We start from the raw sequence: 13,096 nt of genomic DNA, 5'->3' as shown, positions 1-13,096 counted from the left end.
CAAGCCCTAAATGTCTACGATGTGATTAAAATTGGGGGGTCCAGCTCCTCAAGGCCGAGTGTCACATGAGATGAGACAGGAGGCTCTCTGATTGGTTTGATTGTTGTTACAACCAAATCACACCTTTGAGTAGTGAGGTGTCTATTTACTGCCCCTTTGCCCCATGTGCTATGGTTTGGGCTCTGATTATGTGCCCTCTAAACACCAAAATGGGGATGAACACACCCATGAAGACATGGTGCACACAAAGTGCCATCAGCCAATCACTGACACCATAGATCACTAAAGTTGGACCCATTGTGTTTCGGTGGACCTGTGAAGCTGCCCCTCTCTTAATGTAGTAAGAGAAAAGCTCTAGCTTGTTTGTATTTTTATGGCTAGAGCTTTGCACTCTCAGCAGGGTCCTTGAGGGTGCATGGGAGTTTGCCCAACGAGTCTACATGTGTTTTGTGGACTTTGAGAAGGCATTCGACCGTGTCCCTCTGGGAATCCTCTGAGGGGTGCTCCAGGAGTATGGGGTATCGGACTGCCTGAATCAGGGTGTTCACTCCCTGTATGACCAGTGCCAGAGCTTGGTCAGCATTGCCACAAGCCATTGCCCAGATAAGGTTGGAGTGCCATCTTCAGGTTGGAGATGAGACCCTGCCCCAGGTGGAGGAGTTCAAGTACCTTGTGCCTCTGTTCACGAGTGAAATATGGATTGTGAGATCAACAGGGGGATTGGTGCGGTGTCTACAGTGATGTGGAGTTTGCATCAGTCGGTCGTGGTGAGGAGGGAGCTGAGCCAAAGGCAAAGCTCTCAATTTACCTATCAATCTACATGCCTACCCTCAACTATGGTCATGAGCTTTGGGTAATGACCAAAAGGACAAGAATGCCGGAGGGTGGCTGAGCTCTGCCTTAGAAATTGAGTGAGGACCTCTGCCATCCGGGAGGAGCTCGGAGAAGAGCTGCTACTCCTCCACATTGAGAGGAGTCAGATGAAGTGGCTCTGGCATCTGGTCAGGATGCCTCTCAGACGCCTCCCTGGGGAGGTGTTCAGGGCACATCCAAATGGTAGAAGGCCTAGTGGAAGCCCTAGGACCCAGCAGAGGGAATGCCTCAGGATCCCCCGTGAGGAGCTGGACGAAGTAGCTGGGGAGAAGGAAGTCTGGATTTCCCTGCTTAGGCTGCTGCCCCCGCGAGCCAACGCCAGATAAGCGGAAGAAAGATTGTTGGAGTATCTTCATCTAATCTTCTTCATCTAATCAGTGTGACTCGTGTGTAGGTTGCTACTAATTTGCGAGCAAGCCCAGATGTGTTTGTTGTGTCATGTCGCTATGGAGATGCTGCACATAGAACACAGAAGGGATATGCAATACCAACTGAAATTATCATCCGTTGGCAAGCTTTAACCTGCAGCGCTGTTCTGGTTCTAGATTCCAAACTATTCTCTGTTTTTCATCGACACAAGAGAGGAGCTTTGGTAGCAATATATAGCAGTATTAATGTTAGCAGCTGGAGTAATAATAATTCTAGTAGGAGCTAACTCATTGACACGTAATATGTTAAATATAACTGTCTCGAAGAAAATCGGTCAACTCTTGACAGCTCTTTGCATTCAGAAATTGAACAAATGATTGTTTCCAGTCGTAGTTTCAGAGAGACAATGGTTGCAATCTCCATTTACAGCAGCAGGAGTGAGAGCGGGTCTGTTGCTATGCTTATTAATGCCTGGGAGAGGCTGATCTGTTGTGTGTAAACAACACACAGGCTGCTCAGATGTATTGAATATCACCCATGTCTCCCACCAATTAGTTCGTCCCTTTTCTGCCCCACCATCCCCCCTCCACCCCACCCCTCCTGTCCTCCCCCCTACCTATTCATCATGCTGATGGCTCACTTGGTGCTCGTCTAATGTTCGACCGAATCTTTTGCACAGAATTGTCACAATCTGAAAGGGCTGTCTTGCCTCCGGCCTGATTTCCTGCTTTTTAATTAGCTAAAAGACAAGCATGAGAAACAGTCTGTTTTTATTTCCCCAGTGCAACATTTGATGGAGTCAGACGGTAATACACAGCCCTATTTGTTGGGGAGTTATGAGGACTTTGTAACAGCTTTAATTCTTCTTTACGGCTGTCCTTGGTCTAAGCAATATTGTGTGTGTTTTGGTGAGCTGATAGCAGCGCTTGATCCAAAAGCTTTTTATTTTTTTCTCAGATATGCATGCCATTCATCCCTCCCTGCCCTTTTATCTATTTGGGCAGAATAAGATTTTTATTTTTTTTTCTAGTAATGGATTAAAGGTCACATGTGTGGTCCAAAGCACAATCCTGCACGGCACAAAATGTTATCTGTAAGGGGTTGAGCCCCTTTGTGGAGCTCATTTGTTCTGCTTTGCTAAACTGCCAAAGCTTTATTGCTTTGAAGGATTGAAGAGATGTTTAGGTTTCAATTAAAGAGCCGCCTTGCAACATCAGCAACTGTATTGCTAATAGGATCCAATGATGATTCAAACAACAAAAACAAATCATCAGTCATTCAAATCCGCCTGATAAATTCAATTAGACGATAGCGATCGATTCATTACTGCCCATGACATACACACTGATTGCTACTTATACTATTTAATGAGACCAGAATAGATTGAAGTCAGCATCCCACCCCTATGCTCTATTGACTGCTGCTCTCATATTAATGCATGTGCTCTTTTCTTTATCCCAGCCAGTGAAGAAAGTCCTCATCATGCATATCATCCTGCTTAATTTACAGGCATAATGTCAAGGTGAAACAGCCTCACAGAGGTTAAATATCGCCACATCAGACACCCTGAACAGGCTGTCTTAACTGGGATAAGCCCATCTATGAGGGCTGAATTTGATTTAGTTTAGTTGTATTGTCTACTGCTATCACACTAGTTATGTTTCTATCTCGAAACCCATTGACTCTGTCTGACGACTTAGCCTCTAGGAACAAAGGACAGTATCTCAGGGTTCGGATGCAGCCAGCTGATATTTGGTCCAAGACTTCCTATTTCCATATGTTTCCATACTCAGGGTGCTACTACAATGTGTAGCACCCTGAGAGGTTGGATATGAGTGGATTGTTTCAAAAGTACCCAGTTTACAATCAAGCTTTATCACTGTGTTCAATTTCTCTTGCACTCCACATGACCATTTTATGTGGACACATCCGTGGCCGCTCACATGTGATTGCTCAAAGGTACTCAAACAGAAAACGAAAACCAGAAGCTCCCCTGTCCTGAAATTTTCTCTTTGCCTACAGAGCCTGTATTTATGTGCACAATCTATGTCTAGATTTTGATGTGAATTATTAAGTATTGCTTTAAAACAATGTTGATGAAATGGTTTTTGCACCCGCTTGAGTTTGTGTTTGGGTTTAACTCATGTGGCTAACCAGCTATTCCTGCAGCTGACATCTACTTCTCTGTGTTTTGTGTATTTCTACTATACCATCATCTTCTGCTGTAATACATTCTATCTAGTGTGATTTGGTCCAAATGCTTGATGGAAACAAAAAATGTCTTTGAAAATTAGAAAGACACTCAACACGTTTGTACTGGGACTTTTGAACACATCTGAACCATTGTTAAATTTCCTTAATAGTACCAGTGACCTTCACTACCATAGCTGTATTGCTTTGAGACTTTTGAATGTTGTCTTACAAAAGCATGAGACAGGGTTTCATCTAGTTGGAACACACAGACATACCATTGTTCATGGATCTTTTCATCTCAGTCTTATTACAATTCAGATAACAGTATGTCAGGGAACTATGTCAACGCACCTGCTGGAGATTCTGATGCGTGAATGAGTCTTGTTGCTTTTGTTTACATCTGGTGCTGTGAATCCATAAAGCAAAAGACATAGAATGTACCATTAGCCAATGTCAGCATGGATAGAGAGACAGAATTTATCTGATAGGTTTTAAAATAGCTCCAAAGCATAAAACATGCACTCATTGTAAAATTACTGAGAGTTTAAAAAATGATATCCTTCTTTTATATACCAAGGTTTCCCAAAGTTGAGATCACGACTCAGACAGAGGTGTTGTGAGATGAATTCCAGAAATCAAGAAGACTTAAATTTTTTTAATAATTAAGATCTTACAGCTAATATAAAAATAGCAGTTGGATTTGGCATTGTTTGGATTGACCTACCATTGCTCATGTTTATCCAGCGATAGTAGGGATCACAAGTCTGGGGACAGTAGGGGTTACAAGTCTGGGGATAGTAGGGGTCACAAGTCCGGGGACAGTAAGGGTTACAAGTCTGGGGATAGTAGGGGTCACAAGTCTGGGGACAGTAGGGGTTACAAGTCTGGGGACAGTAGGGGTCACAAGTCCAGGGACAGTAGGGGTCACAAGTCCAGGGACAGTAGGGGTCACAAGTCCGGGGATAGTAGGGGTTACAAGTCTGGGGATAGTAGGGGTCACAAGTCTGGGGATAGAAGGGGTCACAAGTCCGGGGATAGTAGGGGTCACAAGTCTGGGGATAGTAGGGGTCACAAGTCCGGGGATAGTAGGGGTCACAAGTCCGAGGATAGAAGGGGTCACAAGTCTGGGGACAGTAGGGGTCACAAGTCTGGGGACAGTAGGGGTCACAAGTCTGGGGACAGTAGGGGTCACAAGTCTGGGGATAGTAGGGGTCACAAGTCTGGGGACAGTAGGGGTCACAAGTCCGGGGATAGTAGGGGTCACAAGTCCGGGGATAGTAGGGGTCACAATTCCGGGGATAGTAGGGGTCACAAGTCTCTTACACCTTTATTTTGGGGTCCTGAGCTGGAAAGTTTGGGTCCCAGGTATAGTTTACAGTCAGCTCCGGCAAGACTGAACATACAACTCACTTCTACAAGCAAAGAGGTACAGAGCATTGTTGCATTGTATTTAGTATATTTACATATTCAAAGACACTGCTATTGTTGACGGCTTCTCAGTACCTCTACAGCAGCCAGCTTGTTGTTGCTTTCAGACTGTAGAATCTCTAAACACTCTCTGGGAATAATGGAATATCATCATTAGTGTTTGGGTGGGGGTTAGGAGTTGGGGAGGTAATTATAATTTCCCATGACCAACATAGAGACCAGGACCAATCCAATAATACCATTTAGAAAAGCAAGAAAAAAATCTCAAGAGGGTTTTATACTTGTAATAAGTACAATTATCTGCCAGTGCTGTATGATGATGTTATGTTTATAAACTTTATTTTACCCCGACGCAACTTGTTTAGTGATTCTGCCTTTTAAAAATTTCTCTAATTATAATTTAGACAAATAAACTTGGCAAGAATTAGTTTTGTTGTATTGATCTCCAGCTGATCCATCCTGATGTGCAGGCTTGGGTATAGCATCAGCCAGGCTCATCCACCTGACCTGCTGCTCTGCCTCCTTCATCCTCTGATAGGTGGATGAGCTCAAGGCCAAGCTGGCTGCTCAGGAGGTGGAACTCAAGCAGAAGAACGAGGACGCTGACAAGCTGATCCAGGCAAGAACATTTGCTCGTACTGCTTAAACAATACTGCAAGAAATCACAATGTTCAATGTTGGTATTTTTACCACCGCCACTTATAGCACCTCTAGCTGGTTTTGAGATGTATGTCTGAGATTTCTGCGCTGACCCCAATATGAGGAAGGTGAATGGCATTTTGCTGGTGCTGTTCAAAGAAATGAAAAATGACATTTAAAAAAATTCAGCTTGTCCTTCTAGACACAATGGCCCTGGTACTCTTGAATATCCAGAGATGGATTCCTCGTGTTGGTCGTGAAAGCTGCTCTGTGAAACCTTGAGGGGAAGAAAACCCCCACACACACCGAGGCTCATACCTATCTCCGAGCATCCTCTGTTGCAAATTGATCTCAGATAGGTCAGAGGGGTAAAGATTAGCATGCCGTGCAACTTTTTAAGGTGTTGAACCTCTCATACTGTCAGCATTTTCCTAGAACAGATATCTAGTGACTCTTCTCCCACTTTTTCTTAAAGGGAATATTTTAGTGGAGGGCTGATTTTTGGACTGTACCAACAGTAAAACTTAAGCCAAAACTCACACTAGAGCCCTGCACTAAATCCTGTGTGCTGTCCCCAGGTGGTTGGAATAGAAACAGAGAAGGTGTCCAAGGAGAAGGCAGTGGCTGACAAGGAGGAGCAGAAGGTGGCAGCCATCACTGTTGAGGTCAGCGGCAAACAGAGAGACTGTGAGGAGGATTTGGCCAAGGCTGAGCCAGCTCTCCTGGCTGCCCAGGACGCCCTGAACACTCTCAATAAGGTCGGTCAACCTCTTATCTTTTATTGATTTGCTGCATCATACGTCTCCTCTTCTTCTTGCCTTTTTTTTTTTTTTTTGAATTGGTTTCCCAAGCTTTTGTGGAATAGGTTATGTCCACACCAACCTGTTACTGTAATATGAGTGAATCACAGGATTTAGCAGGGCTTTTGCTGAAATAACGTCTTCTCTCTCTTCTGCCGGCATTTTACTTCATCGCCACAACCCATGTAGGTTTATGAGGAGCCTCTGGGTATTTCAAAAACACTCGCTGTGTTTAAGAGGTGCTCTCTGTTCAAACAAGCAGAACAGACAGTTCAATCACTGCTCACGGCTCTCTAAAGATGCTCTAATTAGAATTCTCTGTTGTCTTCTCAAAGTCAGCACAGGTTTCCCCTCCTTTATTCTATTCCTTTACTTTTTTCTCTCTTTTCTGTCCCCAGCAGACAACTGAGATATGCAGCCATTCAAACTCAATTAAGCTGTGGCTCTTTTAATTTTCCATCCCTTATTCCCTCTATCTTCCCTTCTGCAGAACAACCTGACAGAGTTAAAGTCGTTCGGCTCTCCGGTGGCAGCGGTCACCAACGTCACAGCGGCGGTCATGGTCCTAATGGCTGCCCGTGGTAAAGTCCCCAAGGATCGCAGTTGGAAGGCCGCAAAGTTGATGATGGCCAAAGTGGACACATTCCTGGACTCTCTCATCCATTTTGACAAAGAGAACATTCCGGAGGCCTGTCTCAAAGCTATCCAGCCTTACTTGCAGGTGAGTGCTTCATTTAGCTTCTATTTAATAAAGTACATACATTTAACAGATACGCCATAGCAGTGACACATTATGGTGGTGGAGCATTCAAATGACAGCCAGTGAAACTCAACCAGTTAATGAAGCGTTACAAATTGAACTGCTGCTCTGATTACGAAGTACAATGGATCGGGTGTGAAGGATGACAGCGTGGCAGATTCAGCTAAAGTTCAGTCTGCATTGACGTGTTACCTCTTATTCATCTTTTCATACATCATCATGTAATAGTTGTGTTCGAAAAACAAAGTGCTTAATCATTGTTAGGGAAAAACACCGCTTCTATGTAGTCACCTTTTTGACTGTTCCTGATCTTGAAACCCACCTAAAACATGCCTGTTAACGTTTTAAGACTCACTCAAAGTGCACGTTATTGTTGGCAGGACAAAAGCTTTAAATGTCTTGAGGGCTGGCTCCTCCTGGCTGGCAGTTACCCCGGTCAGACGTGAGTTATACTGCTGTAGTTTTCCTAGGTTTATCTAGGATCAGTGAATGAGAGGCTGCAGGAGGACCTTTTTCTGTGCTGCTGATCCTGCTGCTGTGATGAAACGTGTCACCCTGTGCACTGTCAAGGCCCGCCTCTGGACAAAGACTCAAATATTCGGAGACTTAATAACATTCACGTATTCCAAACATTTTTTTCTCTCGCTCACAGACACACACGCTAAAGAGGTTAAGAATAGACTTCCAGAAACACATCTGTTCCACTACACTGATTCACTTCCGTGAATACAACACCTGCAAAGTTGGCAGACTTTAGAAAGAAATAAGACTTAAGCTTATTGAGGGAAAGTTAACTCACACACACACACACACACTCACAAACATTTTGTGTATATTCCACTTCGAGTAACCCTTCTCTTTTTAGCAAAGCTGAATGACTTTGGCGCTATTGCACCTGGAGACCCGCACACAGTCCCTGCACCTACTGCCAGACCCCCCACACTGAGGCGTGCTGTTAAAATCAGACCCTTAATGTTTTAGTACCTTTAATAATAGTATTCTCGTATATGCCAGAGAGCTGATCATTATATTACTGACAAATCAATATTACAGACAGACACTTCTTTCAAAAATTACGTAAATATCCTCTTAGAAGTGACACGCTGAGTTCCACAGCACCCAGGATTGATTCTGCTGCAGCCTCGCTGCCTCTCTTATGACCACTGGCTTCTGGTGGCTATTTTTAGCTGTACTGTAAAAGCTATAGATGTTGTTATCACGAAGGCAGTTCACTGTCGTATGGAGCCTTCTCTGCTTTTGCCTCTGTTTGTCTACAGAGCAGCATTAACCATTATCCTCTAATAAGTTCTGAATAAAGGTGCTATGTAAGTTAGCTAACACCACTTTCTATTTCAAGAGGCAGTCGTGAGAGCGGCTGTACTCTGAGCTCCCTGCAGATGTCTCGGCTTGTCTCTCTAAATCACCGTCCACACCAAGAACGACAGCTATACGGATACGGATGCAAGTGTCCACACTGATGAACAGTAGCAAACACTGGTGCCCACCAAACACTGTCTGTGTCTGTAGCCTCTCGCTCCTTCTTCTTCAGACCAGCGATCTGCTGTAAACCACAACAGCATAAACAAGTTAGATTTTTGACAAACTGAAACAGGCTTATGTGATTATGTTCTGGCAAATGAAAAGGCAGCATGTGGTGATGCAGGCACAGCACTGACTGATAATTGTTGCAGGAAAATGTAATATGAGAGTGTAACAGACTAATAAAGCTACTAGTATTTGTCAATACCTGAGAGGTACATTCAAATCAAAAAGAGGTTTTGACTCAGTTTTTTGTGCTCAAAGCACAGCTTCGTTCTTTTTTGCTCTCTGTATGATTGAGCTAATTGTGTGTTTGATTAGCGGCTCCTTCTGCACTTTGTGTGTCTTTGAATACTCTCCAGGATCCAGAGTTCCAGCCAGATCTTGTGGCTTCAAAGTCGTATGCGGCAGCAGGCCTGTGCTCCTGGGTTCTAAACATCGTCAAGTTCTATGAGGTTTACTGTGAGGTAGAACCTAAGCGCCAGGCTCTGAGTAAGGCCAACGCTGAGCTGGCTGCTGCACAGGAGAAGCTCACCACCATCAAAAAGAAGATCAACGTAAGTTTTGCACTGGACTGAAGATGCAGGAAATAGGAGTGGATTTTCACAATTCCAAGTGTCTCCCAATACTAAAAATCCACTGGCTCTATTCTATGAAATTGATTGCACTATTTTAAGAAAGGGCTTTATGTTCCCTGTTGTTGTTTTCTCCTCATTTCTTTGACAAACTTGAATAGACGAGCTGAGCTTCTCACAAAGCAGCCTGGCTGACAAGAACGTGATGCCTATAAAAGATTCTTTACATCAGTGTGGATGGACGCTGACGATACGCAGCGTAATAAGAATTTGATGCCAGAGAAAACAAACAAAAAAACAACCAGAGGATATAAACTGAAGCAGAAATTCTGAAGATGAATTATTTTATCAAGGCCTGAGTGACAGTTGACTCATGAGCCCTGCCACTAATGATATACTACCAGCATTTCATCAATACAAAGCTGGTGTAAGTGCTATTACAGGCTTTTACTGTTCATTAATCAAAACTAAATCCATCAGCCTAAAAACCCTATTGATAAAAGCAGCTGTAAATAATTGTTTCTCAGTGGCATTTGACATTCAGCACATCAGAGCGCCAGAGAGCCCCAGCAGAGCTTGGTGCTCGGGATGCTGCGGCGGCGGCGGCTGCTTACATCAAACCCTGCAGAGTGCAGAGTGACGACTCTTAATAAGATCCAGCATGACTTCTCGCTGTCATTTTTCAGCCCTCAGTCAGATCACTTGAGCAGAGAGCCAATCCTCAAACTAATCTACTGAACCTGTGCGCCTGCACCGATTAATCCTGTTTGTCCTTGTGCTAATTGCCTCCATATGCCAAATAAATCCATAGCGGACAGAGTAATAAGTTTTACCCAACTTTTCACTCTTTTAAGTTTATTTCATAGACATCTTTGTGTCTTTGAAGAGTCTTCATGAATGTGCTTTATTTTAACATGTGCCAAATTTTTTCTGTCTGTGTTTGCGGCCTATCATATCAGCACCTTAATGAGAACCTGGCCAAGCTAACGGCCAAGTTTGAGAAAGCAACTGCAGACAAGCTGAAGTGCCAACAGGAAGCAGAATCAACAGCACGCACCATTTCCCTGGCCAACCGTCTGGTGAGGAGGACAAACACACGAACGCGCACACAGACACACACACTTAAGTTCTCACCTGTCCCACATGCTTCTCTCAGTATACTGTACAAATGTGCACAAAAAGGAGGAGAAGTTCAGTGATGCACTTGAAATATTTGCTCAACTTTTTCCTGAAAGTTCATCAGTTTGGGAAAGTTTGCATCATCAAATTCAGACTTTTAACTGCATTCCAGGTGTTTTTTTAATATATTTTATAGTACATGGCTTTCCATGGCCCACATTTGCAGACATGTCAAAGGTCGGTGACATATAACATCATTAAAGGAAAGTCACATTCTGTGAAATGCAAAAACAGATATTTTGAGCATTTTTCTTCAGGCCTGAATTAGCCAACCACGACAGTAAAAGAAGCTGTCCTCCTTACTTTCTCAATCAAAGCTGTCCAAAAATGTCTTTCAGGAGCTAAACTTTTAAATCACCATGTGTTCTGTACATTGTATTTACTGTTAAATTTTTTTTAACTGTAACTTCATTTTGCACCTTGTTATATTGGTAAGCATTTTTTATTCTGCCCTGTATGGTGACCTTGATATCCTTAAAAGGCACCTGTGGATAACATGTATTATTAGGTTTATATCATAACATATTATAACAGTTTTTCGTTTTGCTCCGGAATGTGAAAAGAAGCACATCATCCTCTTTTGGAGCTCTGCTACCTGAGCACTGCTCCAGTGCTGCACAGTGGAAGCTGAACAGTTCAGTTGAAAGTAATGTTTCAAAATCCATATTTCTGGTGGATGGCAGGTGGATAATTTATGTGCATTTGCAGATGCAGCTGACGTAAAAGCCTCCTGGCACATCGCGACTATAGACACCTGAAAACATTATTTGTCTTTTCAGATTGTCCTCCTCTTCCTGCATCCACACTCTCATATGACCCCTGGAGCTGTTATGATGCATTTGTATTGATGGTTAATAATTTTACATCCCTCAGTCCTCCCTTTATTTTTCAGACTGCTACAAGTATTTAAAGTAGCTACAATCAATATTCTTTATTACAGCAGTTTACCCAGATGTGTAATGGGTTGAGCATTGCCTGCAGTGACGAATCTAATAACAATTAGCAGCTCCCCTCAGTCTACTGAGTTTCAGTTCATTGTTTTAGCTAAATCTCATGTCCATTGACATACAGGAGTAACACAAATACTGGAGAAATTATTTTATGCAAAATCTGTAAATAAATCTATCCGTGCTGTCAAACTCTGTGATGATCAGTCTCTGTAAGGTCAGCTGGCTAGCAGGAAGCTCATCCTTGATTTTTCCTGCTGTCAGAGAAAAACTGTGATTACCTTCAACTAAAGAAAGAACTGTTCTGGGAACCACTGCTTCTTCCTTTTCCCCCCTTGATTCTTTACAACAGTTCAGTAATTTGTTACACCCAACCCTTTTGAAGACACGCACGACTCAGATGTTTAACCCTGTTCAACTGACAAGATGGTGTTGATGTGTGTGTGTGTGTGTGTGTGTGTGTGTGTGTTTGAAAATCGATCCGAGTAGGTTTTAAGAAAAGTCGTGCCCTGATGTTTTTTCCAACCTCCTCTTTTATTTGCACTATTCATTTCCACCTGGACCAGTAAGTAATTAAACTCATTTGATTTGATTTGTGAGCAGCAAGTACTTAATAGCTTCATGAATACAACAAATTCAGATTCAGATAGCAGCTTCGGTGATAAACCATCAGTGCAGCAACTTGCATTGAATCTTGAATTAATATGTACCCACAAACTATTCCTATAATCTCTGTTTGTAGTGCAGTCGAAGCTTTCTCAAATGTTAATCCATATGTTTAGCCGCCCATACACACAAATGCATACATGTAAATCTTCTGCTGACAGGAGCAAAACAAATAGTGTTGACGCTGTTGGTGTGATAATTTAAATTATTCAGAGAAAGATTTCCAAATGCCTGACAGGAGCAACAAAAGGACGGGGGAGGTTGTGCTCGTCTGGTAGTAAGCCACAAATATCAATGCAAATGCAGCCGACTTGCTGAAGTGTTCCTGTGATGTATAATGAGAAGGTACTGTCTGTACTAAAGGACACAGGCTCTCAAGTTTGGAACTGGGATGAGAGTGAACTTTATTGGTCCTTGGAGAGAAATGGCATCACTGCAGTAAAGAGTGAAGGTGTTGCTACATGAGCCAAGAGGTGATAAAGAGTATAAAAAGCTCATAAAAAATGGACTTGAAGGTGACCAGACATTGTTGTTGAGGACATTACCTGATATTGGTAATGATGGCGGCTGTGGATGCATTTAGAGCTGATTTTACTGGATGTCCAGAGGGGATATGGTCTAGTTGTCTATGTGCCTGTGTTTCAGGTCGGAGGTCTGGCGTCAGAGAATGTGCGCTGGGCAGAGGCCATAAAGAACTTCAGGAACCAGGAGAGGACTCTGTGTGGTGATGTGCTACTGATCACAGCTTTCATCTCCTACCTGGGCTACTTCACCAAACTCTACAGGCAGCAGCTGATGGATCGCACCTGGAGGCCTTACCTGAGTCAGCTAGGGGTGGGTGCGCTTCAACTTCATCCACGCGCTTCTTCAGAGATATAAATGGTAGTTGGGACACCGAGACAACGTGGACACCTGGAGGACTGATAGCTTTGGCTGCCTGTGTGGGGACGGTTCATAATGAAGACAAACTCAAAGGCCCAGGGAAACCAAATTCAAAGTGTTTTGTTTTCACATGTATGCATTAGAAACAGCTAACAAGGTAAGGACTTGGTGTGGATCGTGGCAGAGGTGGGGGTAGTCATCACATCCTGGTCTCGTACGCGGGTCTACAAGGTACCACACATGCCC

The 13,096-nt window shown here is 43.4% G+C and overlaps 1 protein-coding gene across 5 annotated transcripts in view; it reads left to right on the top strand.

Moving 5' to 3' along the window:
- Positions 1 to 13,096, top strand: part of dnah9 (dynein, axonemal, heavy chain 9) — a 175,913-nt gene that overhangs the window by 97,672 nt on the left and 65,145 nt on the right. For all 5 annotated transcript variants that reach the window (XR_015111651.1, XR_015111652.1, XM_086196258.1 and 2 more), the window contains exons 55-60: positions 5,402 to 5,482; positions 6,081 to 6,260; positions 6,793 to 7,023; positions 8,964 to 9,158; positions 10,136 to 10,255; positions 12,614 to 12,802. Coding sequence is in view for 3 of the 5 variants with exons in the window: in XM_086196258.1 (XP_086052384.1) it covers positions 5,402 to 5,482; positions 6,081 to 6,260; positions 6,793 to 7,023; positions 8,964 to 9,158; positions 10,136 to 10,255; positions 12,614 to 12,802 (996 nt within the window). In the remaining 2 variants the exon portion in view is untranslated. The remainder of the gene's footprint in view (positions 1 to 5,401; positions 5,483 to 6,080; positions 6,261 to 6,792; positions 7,024 to 8,963; positions 9,159 to 10,135; positions 10,256 to 12,613; positions 12,803 to 13,096) is intronic.

Source organism: Aulostomus chinensis, chromosome 23 (genome assembly GCF_037954235.1).
Source record: "Aulostomus chinensis isolate RoL2024-O1b breed Wild chromosome 23, RoL_Achi_v1.0, whole genome shotgun sequence".
In the NCBI taxonomy this organism is placed as follows: domain Eukaryota; kingdom Metazoa; phylum Chordata; class Actinopteri; order Syngnathiformes; family Aulostomidae; genus Aulostomus; species Aulostomus chinensis.
The sequence above is the reverse complement of the archived record's forward strand: the minus strand, read 5'-3'. Positions and strand labels throughout refer to the sequence as shown.